This window comes from Primulina eburnea, chromosome 5 (assembly GCF_022965805.1).
Source record: "Primulina eburnea isolate SZY01 chromosome 5, ASM2296580v1, whole genome shotgun sequence".
NCBI classification, from domain to species: Eukaryota; Viridiplantae; Streptophyta; class Magnoliopsida; order Lamiales; family Gesneriaceae; genus Primulina; species Primulina eburnea.
The window spans coordinates 2,924,603-2,937,003 of NC_133105.1; the positions used below are offsets into that span (position 1 = coordinate 2,924,603).

At 34.7% G+C, this 12,401-nt stretch overlaps 2 protein-coding genes across 4 annotated transcripts; both read right to left on the reverse strand.

The window, feature by feature from the left end:
• Positions 1 to 494: 494 nt before the first annotated feature.
• On the reverse strand, positions 495 to 4,072 carry LOC140832301 (probable RNA methyltransferase At5g51130). Of its 3 annotated transcripts, XM_073196227.1 has the most exons (10): positions 3,934 to 4,048; positions 3,765 to 3,807; positions 3,448 to 3,657; positions 2,799 to 2,913; positions 2,646 to 2,693; positions 1,669 to 1,894; positions 1,318 to 1,405; positions 1,143 to 1,208; positions 820 to 888; positions 495 to 738 (listed from the first exon to the last, which is right to left on the reverse strand). In XM_073196227.1, exons 3-10 carry the CDS (start codon positions 3,634 to 3,636, stop codon positions 649 to 651), a joined length of 891 nt encoding a protein of 296 aa, XP_073052328.1. In that variant the 5' UTR covers positions 3,637 to 3,657; positions 3,765 to 3,807; positions 3,934 to 4,048; the 3' UTR covers positions 495 to 648. The 3 variants fall into 3 exon arrangements, with proteins under 3 accessions (XP_073052328.1, XP_073052327.1, XP_073052326.1); XM_073196226.1 differs by lacking the exon at positions 3,934 to 4,048 and having other exon boundaries at positions 3,765 to 3,915; XM_073196225.1 differs by lacking the exon at positions 3,765 to 3,807 and having other exon boundaries at positions 496 to 738; positions 3,934 to 4,072.
• Positions 4,073 to 6,641: 2,569 nt separating this feature from the next.
• Positions 6,642 to 10,881, reverse strand: LOC140832302 (probable lactoylglutathione lyase, chloroplastic). The gene is made up of 9 exons (XM_073196228.1): positions 10,640 to 10,881; positions 9,724 to 9,928; positions 9,507 to 9,631; positions 9,290 to 9,354; positions 8,557 to 8,769; positions 8,325 to 8,372; positions 8,035 to 8,142; positions 7,319 to 7,459; positions 6,642 to 6,995 (listed from the first exon to the last, which is right to left on the reverse strand). Exons 1-9 carry the CDS (start codon positions 10,758 to 10,760, stop codon positions 6,954 to 6,956), a joined length of 1,068 nt encoding a protein of 355 aa, XP_073052329.1. The 5' UTR covers positions 10,761 to 10,881; the 3' UTR covers positions 6,642 to 6,953.
• Positions 10,882 to 12,401: the final 1,520 nt, after the last annotated feature.

The following is a 12,401-nucleotide window of genomic DNA, read 5'->3' on the forward strand; positions in this document are numbered from 1 at the left end:
CATGAATGTTTGTTTGCCATGGGAGAACAAAAGCAAAATTGCAAATACCATCCTTTGTTTTGGGAAATTTTTTATTACAAGTGTTCTGTTCAAAGAACTTTTATATTTCGTTTCGAACCAAAATTACAAGAACTTTCATATTGAGAGATCTCAATAATTATTTTTTCTAGAAATTACTTTGAAATTTTTACAACAAAACCTTTTAATTTTATTTGCTTACAAATAGTAAGATTTCGGTGGGGGAGATGATGATAATAATAATAATTAAAAATTAATTTTAAAAAAAATTAATTATAAATTATAACGGTGTCGACTCAATTTGAACTCGATCGAACTCTTGAACGAGAGTTATTGTACACCAGCGAACTTGGGAGTAATTTTGAAGTATGATATTATATTTCATGATATAGAATAAAATTATTTCTTCAGTGTTATATATTATTATTATTATTATACAAAAATGTAACCTAAATGTAAAAAATAATATGTATCAATAATTTATAAATAGGTATTTTTGAGACAAAATCAAGTTGTGAATAAAATGATATGAATATCTATCAACTTTTGAGTTCATCTGGGACAAGGTAGGTGACCAAAATATAACACAGGCCTGTTTTGTAATAAGCTTTCATTCCAAGCCTTCATTTTTCATTTCCAGAAAGCCAAGATTGGTCTGTCAAATCCGGATTTGGTACCGGATAAGCCTGACGTTATGTTTTCTACCCTTCGGAACCCAATCTGCCATTCTCAAACAAGATTTCCAAAATCAGAAACTTTCTAATGTAACTTCGAACAAAGTTAATAAGCCGGGAATATTACCTTGTCTAGCAGTATATCCTGAAAATCTTCTGGAGGTATCTCAATATTTTTATAGTTAGCAGCAGCAGTCTGCAAAATAAGCAGATGGATGTTTCAAGAGAAATTTGGCCAAATAAACATTATGTGATTTTGCTTCAATTGTTTAAGAAGAAAAACTCTGACTCGAGATATAATCATCTTTTACATCCATTCCATAAAACTCTTCAATGGTTTGGTTCATTGATTGGTAACCACGAGATAACATGCGGGATAGGATGATGTGATTTCTCAGATCTAGTATAGAAGAAAATTTCTTATATGCATTCAGTTGGAAAAGAATATACCTCAGACACGAGACGATTCTTATAATAAGAGCTCCATGGTTGAGGTTCCAAAATGAAAACACCACCCTGCCACAAGAATGCACAGTTCACACACAAATTTTCAGGTAATGTATATAAATAAAAAGCATGTCAGCACCGTAAAGACAACTAAAATATAACTGTGCACGTGAAATACCGGTAGGAGATGCGTCCAGACTCTCCTGAATAGAGTAATTAGCCCATCGTCACCCCAGTTCAGATGTATCCATTTGGTCACACTTAAACTAGCGACGGAACAAAAAAATTGTTTAGTCACAAAAAAGAAGTAAAACCTAATGTGAGTGGGAGAAAAAAAAAGATTACACATGATTCAAACAGAAGGTTTTTCTGAATAACTTGAATCAATTATGTGAGATATGCCATTTGTTGGGGTTGTATGTGCCATATCTCGGTTTGTTTAGGATTTAACGAGTAATATGAGGTCGGTACAATCATAATATTTAGAAGATCATATCATTGTAGCCAGAACTATCTCCTGAATTATTACCAAAGAACTGCACTGTAGTATGTACTTGCAGGAGGACGCCAATTCTGAATAAAATTTCCTTTCTGAAAAGAAACTATCTTTAACAGATCTTTTTTCAATGCAGCTTCTGTCAGTGACTCACTCGCATGGTTCTTCAAGCCATTTACCAACTCTGCATCAGCTGATGTGTTATGAGTATTTGTCTTCACGAGTTTCCTGAGAGTCCAATATGCATCCCGAACTCGATCTGGAATATAATGAACTATTTTTATCATTTCCAGTCTAAAGATAACATTCACAAAGATTTTGTGCTTGGTATCGCAAAACAGTACATCCACAATCGTACATGAAAGCTTCATTAGCCGAGAAGAATTGCTTAGAACAAAAATTCTACAGCCAAGAGAATAATGGTATCCAAATTACATATTTCTTGGGTACCACAAACACTACTTTCATTTTGTAAATTCTGAACAGTAAGTGTGGGGGAGGAGAAAAGCTACCCTATCATATACACCTCGACTTCACTTTTCTCAGAAAAAATACAAAGCTGATATGATAATATAAACTGACTGCCACACGTGATGGATGATGGATCATTCTCATTAAAAGGAAACTGTTTCGATTATTTACAAACTAGTTCTATTTATTAACTTGTCATCTATTTGGATAGATACAAAAGGCATGGTAAGCAAATAAAAAAATATGAAAGTACGAATTGGTCAGTGGATTGGTTAATCCCACACTAATACCAAAGTTTTGGAAGAACAATAACAGTTTTTCAAGTTTATCAACTATGATAAATAAAAATAATAATAATTGGTGCAAAAGAAAGGGATGCATAGAAAATTCACGGTATTAAATTTGAGCATGATAAAGAACTTCATTGCTGAAACAGAGAGCAGAAGTTTCACAGCTCCTAGACTCGTGTATTTGACATTTGCACATGTTATTAACCTTTCAGCACTAGATGGTTTGCACTAAAATTTTGAAACGGTTACCTCCATCAATATCAACTCCAAGAATGCTCCTGCAGCCAAATGCTTTTGCTGAAGAAAAAGGATAGAAATCATGGACTCTTCACAGGTCATAAAGGTAATGTAGTAAATAAAATCAAATAGAGAAAAACTTTAGGTTATGGCGTGATTGATTACCAATAGCAATTGTGATCAACCCACTGTTACAGCCAATGTCAAGGCAATCCTTTCCCTCAAACCATTCACCCTTCATCACCTGTAATCTAGGATCTTCGTCCAAGTCCTGACCAACCTTATAACACCATAGAAATGAGAAATCCAACAAAAGTGTCAGGCAATAAAGAATCAGACAAAATTTTAGAATTTTACCTAGTACCACAGTACTATTTGTGACAAATGACAATCACTGATCCGAAATCTTCTACAATTCAAAGGCAGAGTTCGGATGGTCAAACAAATTTTATTATTCTATTTAGTCGAAGGGCAGAGTAACCACAGTAAGATTACAAAACTCGGGGAGAAGCCGAGGAGATCACACCCCCGGGCCTCAATACATGTACAATAAACAAAACAAACATGAAATAAATTGATATAAAAGCAACGATATTACATAACAGAATTCAACCTAGACCACCATCACCAGAAATTAACGATTTGTTTCAACTAAAAAAAAGAGGAAGAGCTAAAAGGGTGATCGATTATAGCAAATATGAACCTGAATAAGAAAAGAAATTTATTAATTCACAAGTAATAATCCAACATAACAACTGAAATTATGGAAACATATATGATATAAGTGAAAAGTGTTAAAAAGACGAGAGGGTACCCTATATCCATAGTAGTTTCTGTAGTTTCCAAAGATTGCAACTTCTTTTTTATTCCTTCTCTTAGAGGATTCCTGTGGTGTAGAACACGTTACAGCCGCTTTGGGCTCCATGTTTTGCTTATCGTCGTTGTTTCTCTTGCGACTTTTTGAGTGTCTGTTATTGCCATTGTTTTCGTTTTCTCCAACCATGTTTCACGAACTGTGTGCCACCTGAATATAAAGATCATATTTTAATGCAAATCGTATTTAAATCGCCTCTTGCGCCTGCTGAACCAAATTTCTTAGGGCTTCTCCGCGAAAAGAGTATATAGGTTTACCTAGCTCTCTCGAGCCAACGAAAAAAATGTTACCGTGGAGAGCCTGGCGGCAGAAGCGAGGAGGTGTATATAACAAGTAGAAACAGAAAAGTTTTGTAATTAAATTGAGTTTAGAAGAATGGGTTCCAAGCAGAAACAGAGGGTACGCCGAAAATTTAGAGAATCTTACCAATGGCCGCGAAGCAGCGGTAAAGTAACGGCGAAGATGCGGAGGCGGGCTTCGCGTAGATGATCAACAACGGCTGGAACAAACAGAGAGTTTGCAACCAAGAAACAAAAAACTGAGAAAGAGGGTTTTACAATGGGCCATTGAAGAGTTTAAGTAATTATTAAAAATTAACAATGTGTGACACTTATTACTAATAACAGCATTCATTGAATTAAAATTATTATGATATCACAAGTAAACTCTTTTTTATGTCAATAGTAAACTTACAAATTTAGTGAATTTTATAAACTGTAAGCTTAATAATTTATTTGAAATGAATGCTTTTCTTATAATATTATCTCTAATATTATATTATATAGGTGAAATATTAATTTTAGTCATATATGTCAATATGATATTTAAATAATTAAATAAATAATATCATGTTAAATTTTTATAACTATGTGATTAACATATGTGTTTAACAACAAAACTATAAAAAATTTAACAATGAAATTAATTAATTAGTTACATAATTGTCTAGAAATGACTACAATTAATCGACAAAACATAGTTATAAAATTATAATTATTCAACAAAAAATACAAGACTAAAAATGTCATAGACTAAAATTAATATTTTGCCAATTATATAATTGTTAGGATCGATGGGGGGATCATCGTTGAGCTACAATAGCTCGGTTCTTGAAATATTGAATACCGATGAATTAAATCAAGTTTGATATGAAATCAAGCGGAAAACACTCGAAATAATCCTTCGTAGAAACCGATTAAATATTTTGTAAACCATTTAAAATATATGCAAGTTGAATGAGTAAAAATATTCAGTTGAAGTATTTTATCAAACATTTGGTATACAATATTTTGGTATTTGAAGAAGACATAAAATGCTTCAACAATGCATCTTTAAAAACAGTGAAATTGATAAGCAAATGCAATAAACAAATAGACACGAATTTGTTTATGGATGTTCGGAGATTTCAAATACTCCTATGTCACCCCTTCTTCCCCTTGGGAAGGATCCACTAGAAGACTTTGATTTATACAACTACTTGTACAAACTCATTCCCGAAGGGCAGCACCCAACTAGAACTCCTAGCACTCAAGATTGTAGGCAGCACCTCACAATCAGCATATTGTTTAATGTCTCATATGCAAAGACTACATACACAAGCTTATTGTCTTTGTCCAAGACTCACTCAACTAATCTTTGAACTTCAACTCTCTTGTATATGTGTGAGTGATCGTGTGTAAGGAATTTATCAGTTACAGTGTACATCTCAAATGTATCCTCACACAAGGGCTTGTGCTCTCAACTAGCTGATTTTTTCATGCTAACTGCCCATGCTTTGAATCCTCTTCAAAAGCTATTGTTTGATCTTCAATATGTCGTATTTATAAGCCCGACAATGATATATACGTAGAATATGACCGTTTGAAAAGTTTCTGTACTGTTTCCGAGATTGCAACGGTCAAATTCAGCTTGCTGGACATTTTCTCGACTGGTCAACTCTGGTCAACTCAACTGGTCGTTTAGTTCAACTGGTCAGCAACTGGTTCAGTTCAGTTGGTCAACTGCTGGTTCAATTCAGTTGGTTGGTCAGCTGGTCAGCAGTCTGTTCAGTTGGTTCAGTTTCAGCTGATGTGCTGAAATCAGCCTAGCTGATTTCAGTTTGTGCAGAACCAGTAGCTTCATCGTCATTTATCAATATCGTAAGCTTCGATTCAGACTTTGACTTCTAAGAATGATTTGTAGATCGTTGTCTTATCTTTCCAACGCATACTGAATCGCTTCGTTTCGATAACCGAGCTGAGAGATATGACCAAAATACCGCAGCGGCTCCAACCCAAATGATTGTTGTTTTTGTGTGATCAATTCGGTAATTGAGCAATCAGTTAGACCATGATAACATCCGATTTGGCCCAACTGATGTGAAATACGACTTGTTCCAAATTGAGTTTTCTGACCAGTCCAATTGGCGGAATGTCATTTGAATCATCCAGTTAAGAAATATCATCAAAACACCGAAGCCTGCCAGAAATTTAGTTTGTGCAGAATTCAGTTTCAGCTTGCTTCTTGTGTTTGCAACTTCACACTTGAGTAAATATGTTAGAAACACAATAACAAGTTTTGTTAACATCAAAATCAAGATTGAGAACTTGAAAAGTTCCAACAATAATTAAACAAGAAATGCAATTAATTATATAAGGAGTAGGTCTCTTTTGAGACGGGTCAACCCTACCGATATTCACTATAAAAATAATACTCTTAGCATAAAAAATAATATTTTTCATTGATTAACTAAATAAGATATATGTCTCATAAAATACGACCCATGAGACCATCTCACACAAATTTTTGTCTTATTCAAGACGGTGAGGCAGACATATAATAATTAAAGGGTTCAAAGCTAAATCAATTCAGACAAACCTCATAGTGGACATTGGCCTTGAGAAGCTAAATATTTCAAAACATTATTGTCCAAAAAAGTTACGCTCCTCATAATTTTTTAGGTTTTTGCTTGCTTCTACATGGCATTTGGTTCGTAAAGTTGTATGGTTTAATGTTTAATCGGTATTTGGTGGTGTGGTTTGATAGTAAAATATGCGATTACTATAATTATTTATTATGATTGTGTTACAATCACATGGTCTCGGTTGGCTCCCAGGTATCAGATCGAGCCATACAAAGTGCAAATTTGCGTAAAATTTATTTTTGGCCAAAAAGAAGTACGAGTCTACATTTGACTTAAATATCATACAAATTTTGGAAGGACAATTTTCTTTGTGACACGGTTCTATCAGAGATTATTTATCCTAACCAAACACAGTTCCTAATCACCCACTGCTCTTGTAACTTATCTGACACACGCAATGCAATTTGATTGACAAAACGGAGCTGAATGCAATAACTGATTCAGAACTCACGGGGCATCATTTGAAAAGAGCAGTAGGGGCGATGTAGATTGAATCCCTGCTGCTCTCCACGGATTGGCATTGCAATTTCTAAAGGAAACTCACTCATTCCAATTCTTTGAGAAAATCCAAGTTATCAACAAAAACCTGCAAGGTTCGTGTGAAGAACATGTATTGGTCAAATAACCGTGTTATGATATAATAACATAAGATTTCCATTTTAACAAGTCCACCACAAGCTTCGACGTTGATGAATGAATAGGCTATGCGCATCAAGTGGTCCAAAAAAATAAGCCCGTTGTTGGGTCAAACTCAAAATCCTGTCGACAATCTTTAAATTTCAAAATGAGCGGGAATTATGACGAGCAGTTATCGTTGTAATAATCTGACTTCTTTTTCTCACAGCTGATCTTGAAAACACAGTAACTCAAAAACCAATATAAAGCAAGTTTTGTGGGGTGGGGGTGTACCGTTTTCCAACCATCAGGATCCAGGCATGCAGTAATCTTGGTGCTAATACCAGGTAGAGGTCCAGGTTCCCTTGTAATCTTCCCACCAGCGAGCTTAATTACCTCAGCAGTTCTATATACATCATCTGTCCCTATGGCTATCTGCAGGAAATAATCAGTCAGCCAAAAGTTTGAATCAAACTACTACAGAGCAAATACTGCAGCGACATCCAAAAAAAATAACCATGCGGTGTCGAGCAGCAAATAACTCACGCATTAAATGGCAGATCACAAAAGGAAGAAGTTGCAACAACTATTTTTAAAGATATGTCAAAAATGAATTTATTCGTCTCTCATGTTAAGACATTCTAGACATTTAAACGTGACAAGTTCACTCAATTTGAAGACTCAAATCATAGGCGTTCATATAATAAGAGATGATTAAATAAATAGATTTTGGCGACCTATACCTGTTTGAATTCTCATCTATCTACTATTGGTCCAATATTGGCTACTGTAAATTAGTTCTGGATAGAAAACACATCGACACACATTAAAATAAAATCGTGCCATCAGTCTACATGTCGATTGTCGTGTCCAGGAATTTTAAAGAGTCATCACATCTAGCATCCGTATCGTATTACAGCAGGATTATCGTATTGGTTCTACATACAAAGCTATAGACATGCAAAGAGTGAGCTCACCAGAATAAAACTCTAACGACATAATAACCAAACCTGAGCATATGCATTGCCTTTGTCATATTCGGTCACCCCATAGTTGTATGTCAACTCCAATACCGCATTTTTATCTTCGGGGCCATACCCCATCATGGCTATCGTGTACTTTACAGGAGAATGAAAGCAATCAATTGTGAAGGAAAGGAGGGGGTTAGAGAAAATATCACATCTAACTCATTTGGTAACTTCAGAAAAGTTATAAAAAAATTGAATCAAAGTCATTTCCATCACATTATTTGAGAGAGAGAAAGGGGTGGGGGGGAGGGGATGAAGAGAGAGAGAATTACCTTGTATTCAGGATTGTCTCGCTTGCGAAGAAGCTCCATTCCAAAAGCCTGAAATGTGAGAGAAAATTCAAAATTCAAACAAACATGCAAAGGTAAGAAAACTCAATGATGCCTTACAAAAAAAAAAGAACAGTAAATGATGGATAGATCATCTTACACAATTGGGAAGTAAAACCTCATGGCTTTAAACATCATATAAACCAAATACAATCGTCAAAGGAAGCAATCTCACCTTCTCATGGAATTCAATAGACCGATCAAGATCTCCAACTCGAAGCATCACTTGACACAATGGCTCATGAGTAGGACCTCTCTCTAAAAGTTCAAACTTATAACCATCATGATCCTCTATAAATGCTATTACAGTTTTCCCACCTTTGACAGGGCCAGGTTCTCGCGTAACTTTTCCACCTTTAGCTTTTATTAGCTCTACAGTCTTTGTTACCTATGAATTCCAACAATCAAAAGGAAATCTGTCAATTATTAAGGAAGAAAAGTGTTGAGATATTTGTGTTACTGTATTTTGATGTTATTCATCAGGAGAGAGGTTCTCTTATTCTAGTTAATTTTTTTTACAAAGCTAATCACCGTATCACTATTAAAAAGCAAAATTCTGCAAAACAACTATGTTGATTCATGCTGATAGTAAAATAAAAAGAAATATCATTACAAAGATAATCACCGTATCACTATTAAAAAGCAAAATTCTGCAAAACAAACTATGTTGATAGTAAAATAAAAAGAAATATCATTCTGTGGCACTTACGAATCACCAAAATGCAATTATTGTAAAATAAAAAGAAATATCATTATGTGGCACTTACGAATCACCAAAATGCAATTATTGTCCAGATTAAAAAGAACAGAATAATGAGACTGAAAATCACAATAATGGAAGTTTGAAAGTCACAGCTGACGAATCATCGGGCTATCTACAGCATAACTATAGACATGAACAAACTCACATCATCGACAGCAATCCCAAAATGGCCAAAACCAGCACCAATGTCATACTTGTCAACCCCATAATCTGACAGCATCATCGGGTAAAAAAAATCAGAGGTAAGTCAGCTTTCCAAAAATAGCAATATCCACATGCAAAAAGGAAAAATTTAATGCATGTGCAAGAATATCATGGGAAGTCAATAGAAGATTGAAATAACAAAACTGCCAATAGCTTACTGTAAGTGAGTTCGATCACAAAGTGAGAATCTTCAGGCCCATATCCAAGAAAGGCATTAGTATATCTTTCATCAGGTACGTCACGCTTTCTGAGCAGTTTCATACCTAAACACTCAGTGTAAAACCTGCAGCATCATTTTATTACCTTAAAGAGCCATTCTACAAAGGCACAACCAGAACGCCCAGATCTAATCAGTTACAATATAAAAAAGCATACTTTATTGTCCTGTCCAAGTCCCCAACTCGGTAAACAACATGAAGCATTCTTCTCTTGTCTTTTTTAGCCCAGTCCAATATATTTTCTTGTGTTGCAACAGTACTTGCCTGTGCAACATTTCCTGAAGCACTAACTGAAGGGACGGTGACTGCTCCTTTAAAAAACTTGCAAGTTTTAAGTCCAAATGATTGCAACTGAGGCACGGCTGCATAATATACCAATGATCATATAAGTTACAGTTGGAGAATAAATGATACAAGCTCAGTAGTCATATTTCTTTTTTGACCCGTAAGCATCAGGTTTGGATGTCATTAACTAGAAAAAAAATTCAACATCATTCTGAGCTTAAAAAAAGGTAACATCAAGTAGTAACAAATTATGTTTTGTAATATATTATGTTTTACAACAGAATTTTGAATCATCTGAAACTCGCTATTGAGCATTTTCAAGATTCGACAATCCTTTGCAACTCTATTTTCATCATCTAGCTCAGCTCAACTAGACTATTAGGTGTACTCGAGATATTCACATTCCACTCTGGTCATAAAAGGTTTTATCTAAATCATAATCACATTACCTCTATTCATGTGTTTAACGTCTCCCCCTTCCACTGAATTTACCAAAAATGTTATCGAGAATCCCATCGAATCCCAATAGCAGGCAACATTAGACACCTCAAACATCTTGATCGAAGAGTGTATACTACTTTGTTATGTCGCAAAAAAGCAATTGAACTATATACTAATTCGCCAACCAATTAAGCACGTGACGGCATATTTCCAATGCAAGCTGCCTAAATAGCACTAATATGTTCAAGCAGTTGATCAAAAAGCATAAACAAAAAAAACATGATCACTGAAAATACGAAATTTGAGTACATAACTCTAAAAAAATTGCAATAATCGAGAGAACGCACCACTTCCGAGATGCACTGAGGTGAGTCTACGATTGGCGGAAGAGAAGCAAGCAGCCTTGGAAAATCTGAGAGACAAAAGTGAGGGTTTAATCGACGACGCCATTGGAATTATCCTCACCATTTTTTATTATTCTCTTACACGCTATAAAATTCCAGTTTAATTAATATACAGAAACACTCTTCTAGAGAAGCAGCTGTGTTCCGCTGCATCAGACAGATTTTTACTTATCGGGTGAATTTCAATCCCCCCCTCAAACTCTTAATAAATTGCACATTGCTCCAATGTCTTCAGTCTGGGATAACCCAGCCCTATTCCTGGGTCATACCGGGCCTACACCATGACCACGGGCTGGATTCAAACGGACGGTATTGTATGCTGGTCTGACCTAGGCTTGGATGAGAACCAAGCTGGGCCACGTACAGTCGGCCTGGCCCAGATTTTTTCACTACAGAAGTACCAATCACATTCTTGTTCCTAATTATCTATTGGTTAACTTAATCGATTTTGTAAAATTTAATTTTTTAGATAATTAAGTCAATATAAAATATTTTTTAAATATAATTTTTCATGCATATGAAAGGAAATTAGAGAGCATGTTCGAAAGGTAAGAGAGCCCCACCTAATCCTTGGAGATAAACTGAGCAAGGCTCGGAGAACGATCATTGATTGTTTGAAATAGAAAATTTGCTAGTTGATCGATCGATTGGCGTTGTCTTATTGTCGATCTGATTACATGGGCTTCATCTATATTCATCCCGATAACATTTGATGATTTCCATTGATCTTGTAGAAAAAAAAAAAAGATATCCGGAATAAACATTTCATGGATATTTGTAAGGATTATTGCATAAAGATTTGAGAGTAAGTATCTTGTGAGATGGTCTCACAAATCTTTGTGAGACGGGTCAACTCTACGGATATTCACAATAAAAAGTAATACTCTTACCATAAAAAGTAATATTTTTTCATGGATGACCCGAGTAAGAAATCCGTCTCACAAAATACGACCTGTGAGACCGTCTCATACAAATTTTTGCCAAGAAAATAGAGAAAATAAAAATATAAAAATATCACATTCCTCTTCAAAGTTGAACATGTCCCTTTAATTCTTCTACCCACTAGTATATCATCATTGATCAATCAACTAGCACTATATTATATAGGGTATCAATCAAACAATAAAATATAAAATTTTGGTTGGTCAATTTTAGTATTCGACTATTTGATTAGCCACATAGTAATTCCTTTCTTTTCCTTATGCTTTTACTTAGATATTATATACTAATACTTTAAAAAATAAATAAAAATATAGTTTTCATAATTTGTGCACAAGATTGATTATTGGGAAAGCTGAGGTGGGATGGATGTCAAGTTGAGTTTGTCTTTGTCGAAAAGCGATTTATTTTTCATGTTCAAATCGTATTTTGCTTGATGGATTAATCGCGTAATGTGTCTGTTAATATCCTGCTTTGGAAAGGAAACACATTATTTGGATAAATAATGGACGATCGATCCACTCTGGTGGGTCTCGTGGATCGATATTCCTTTCGTGCCGACTTAATATTTATCGTTTCACCAATTATTTGTTTTTAAATGTGAGATTTTATGATTTTAAAATGAATTTATTTGTAGCTTACAAGTTTAAGTGGCCGGTCTACCATATTTAATTTTATTTGTCGCTTACAAGTTTAAGTGGCCGGTCTACCATATTTAATTTTCCATATTTGCTTAAAATAATTTCAAGAAAACTTTTATTTGTTT

What these genes read in the sequence shown, in the direction of transcription:
- LOC140832301 (XM_073196227.1), bottom strand. Translation starts at nt 3,636, where the DNA reads ATGGTTGGAGAAAACGAAAACAATGGCAATAACAGACACTCAAAAAGT. An exon ending in GAAACTACTATGGATATAGG is followed by an intron (nt 2,914 to 3,447) that starts GTACCCTCTCGT and finishes TGGTGTTATAAG; the next exon opens with GTTGGTCAGGACTTGGACGA. An exon ending in TACTACAGTGCAGTTCTTTG is followed by an intron (nt 1,406 to 1,668) that starts GTAATAATTCAG and finishes TTCCGTCGCTAG; the next exon opens with TTTAAGTGTGACCAAATGGA.
- LOC140832302 (XM_073196228.1), bottom strand. Translation starts at nt 10,760, where the DNA reads ATGGTGAGGATAATTCCAATGGCGTCGTCGATTAAACCCTCACTTTTG. An exon ending in GACTTGGACAGGACAATAAA is followed by an intron (nt 9,632 to 9,723) that starts GTATGCTTTTTT and finishes ATGATGCTGCAG; the next exon opens with GTTTTACACTGAGTGTTTAG. An exon ending in GAGACAATCCTGAATACAAG is followed by an intron (nt 8,143 to 8,324) that starts GTAATTCTCTCT and finishes TCTCCTGTAAAG; the next exon opens with TACACGATAGCCATGATGGG.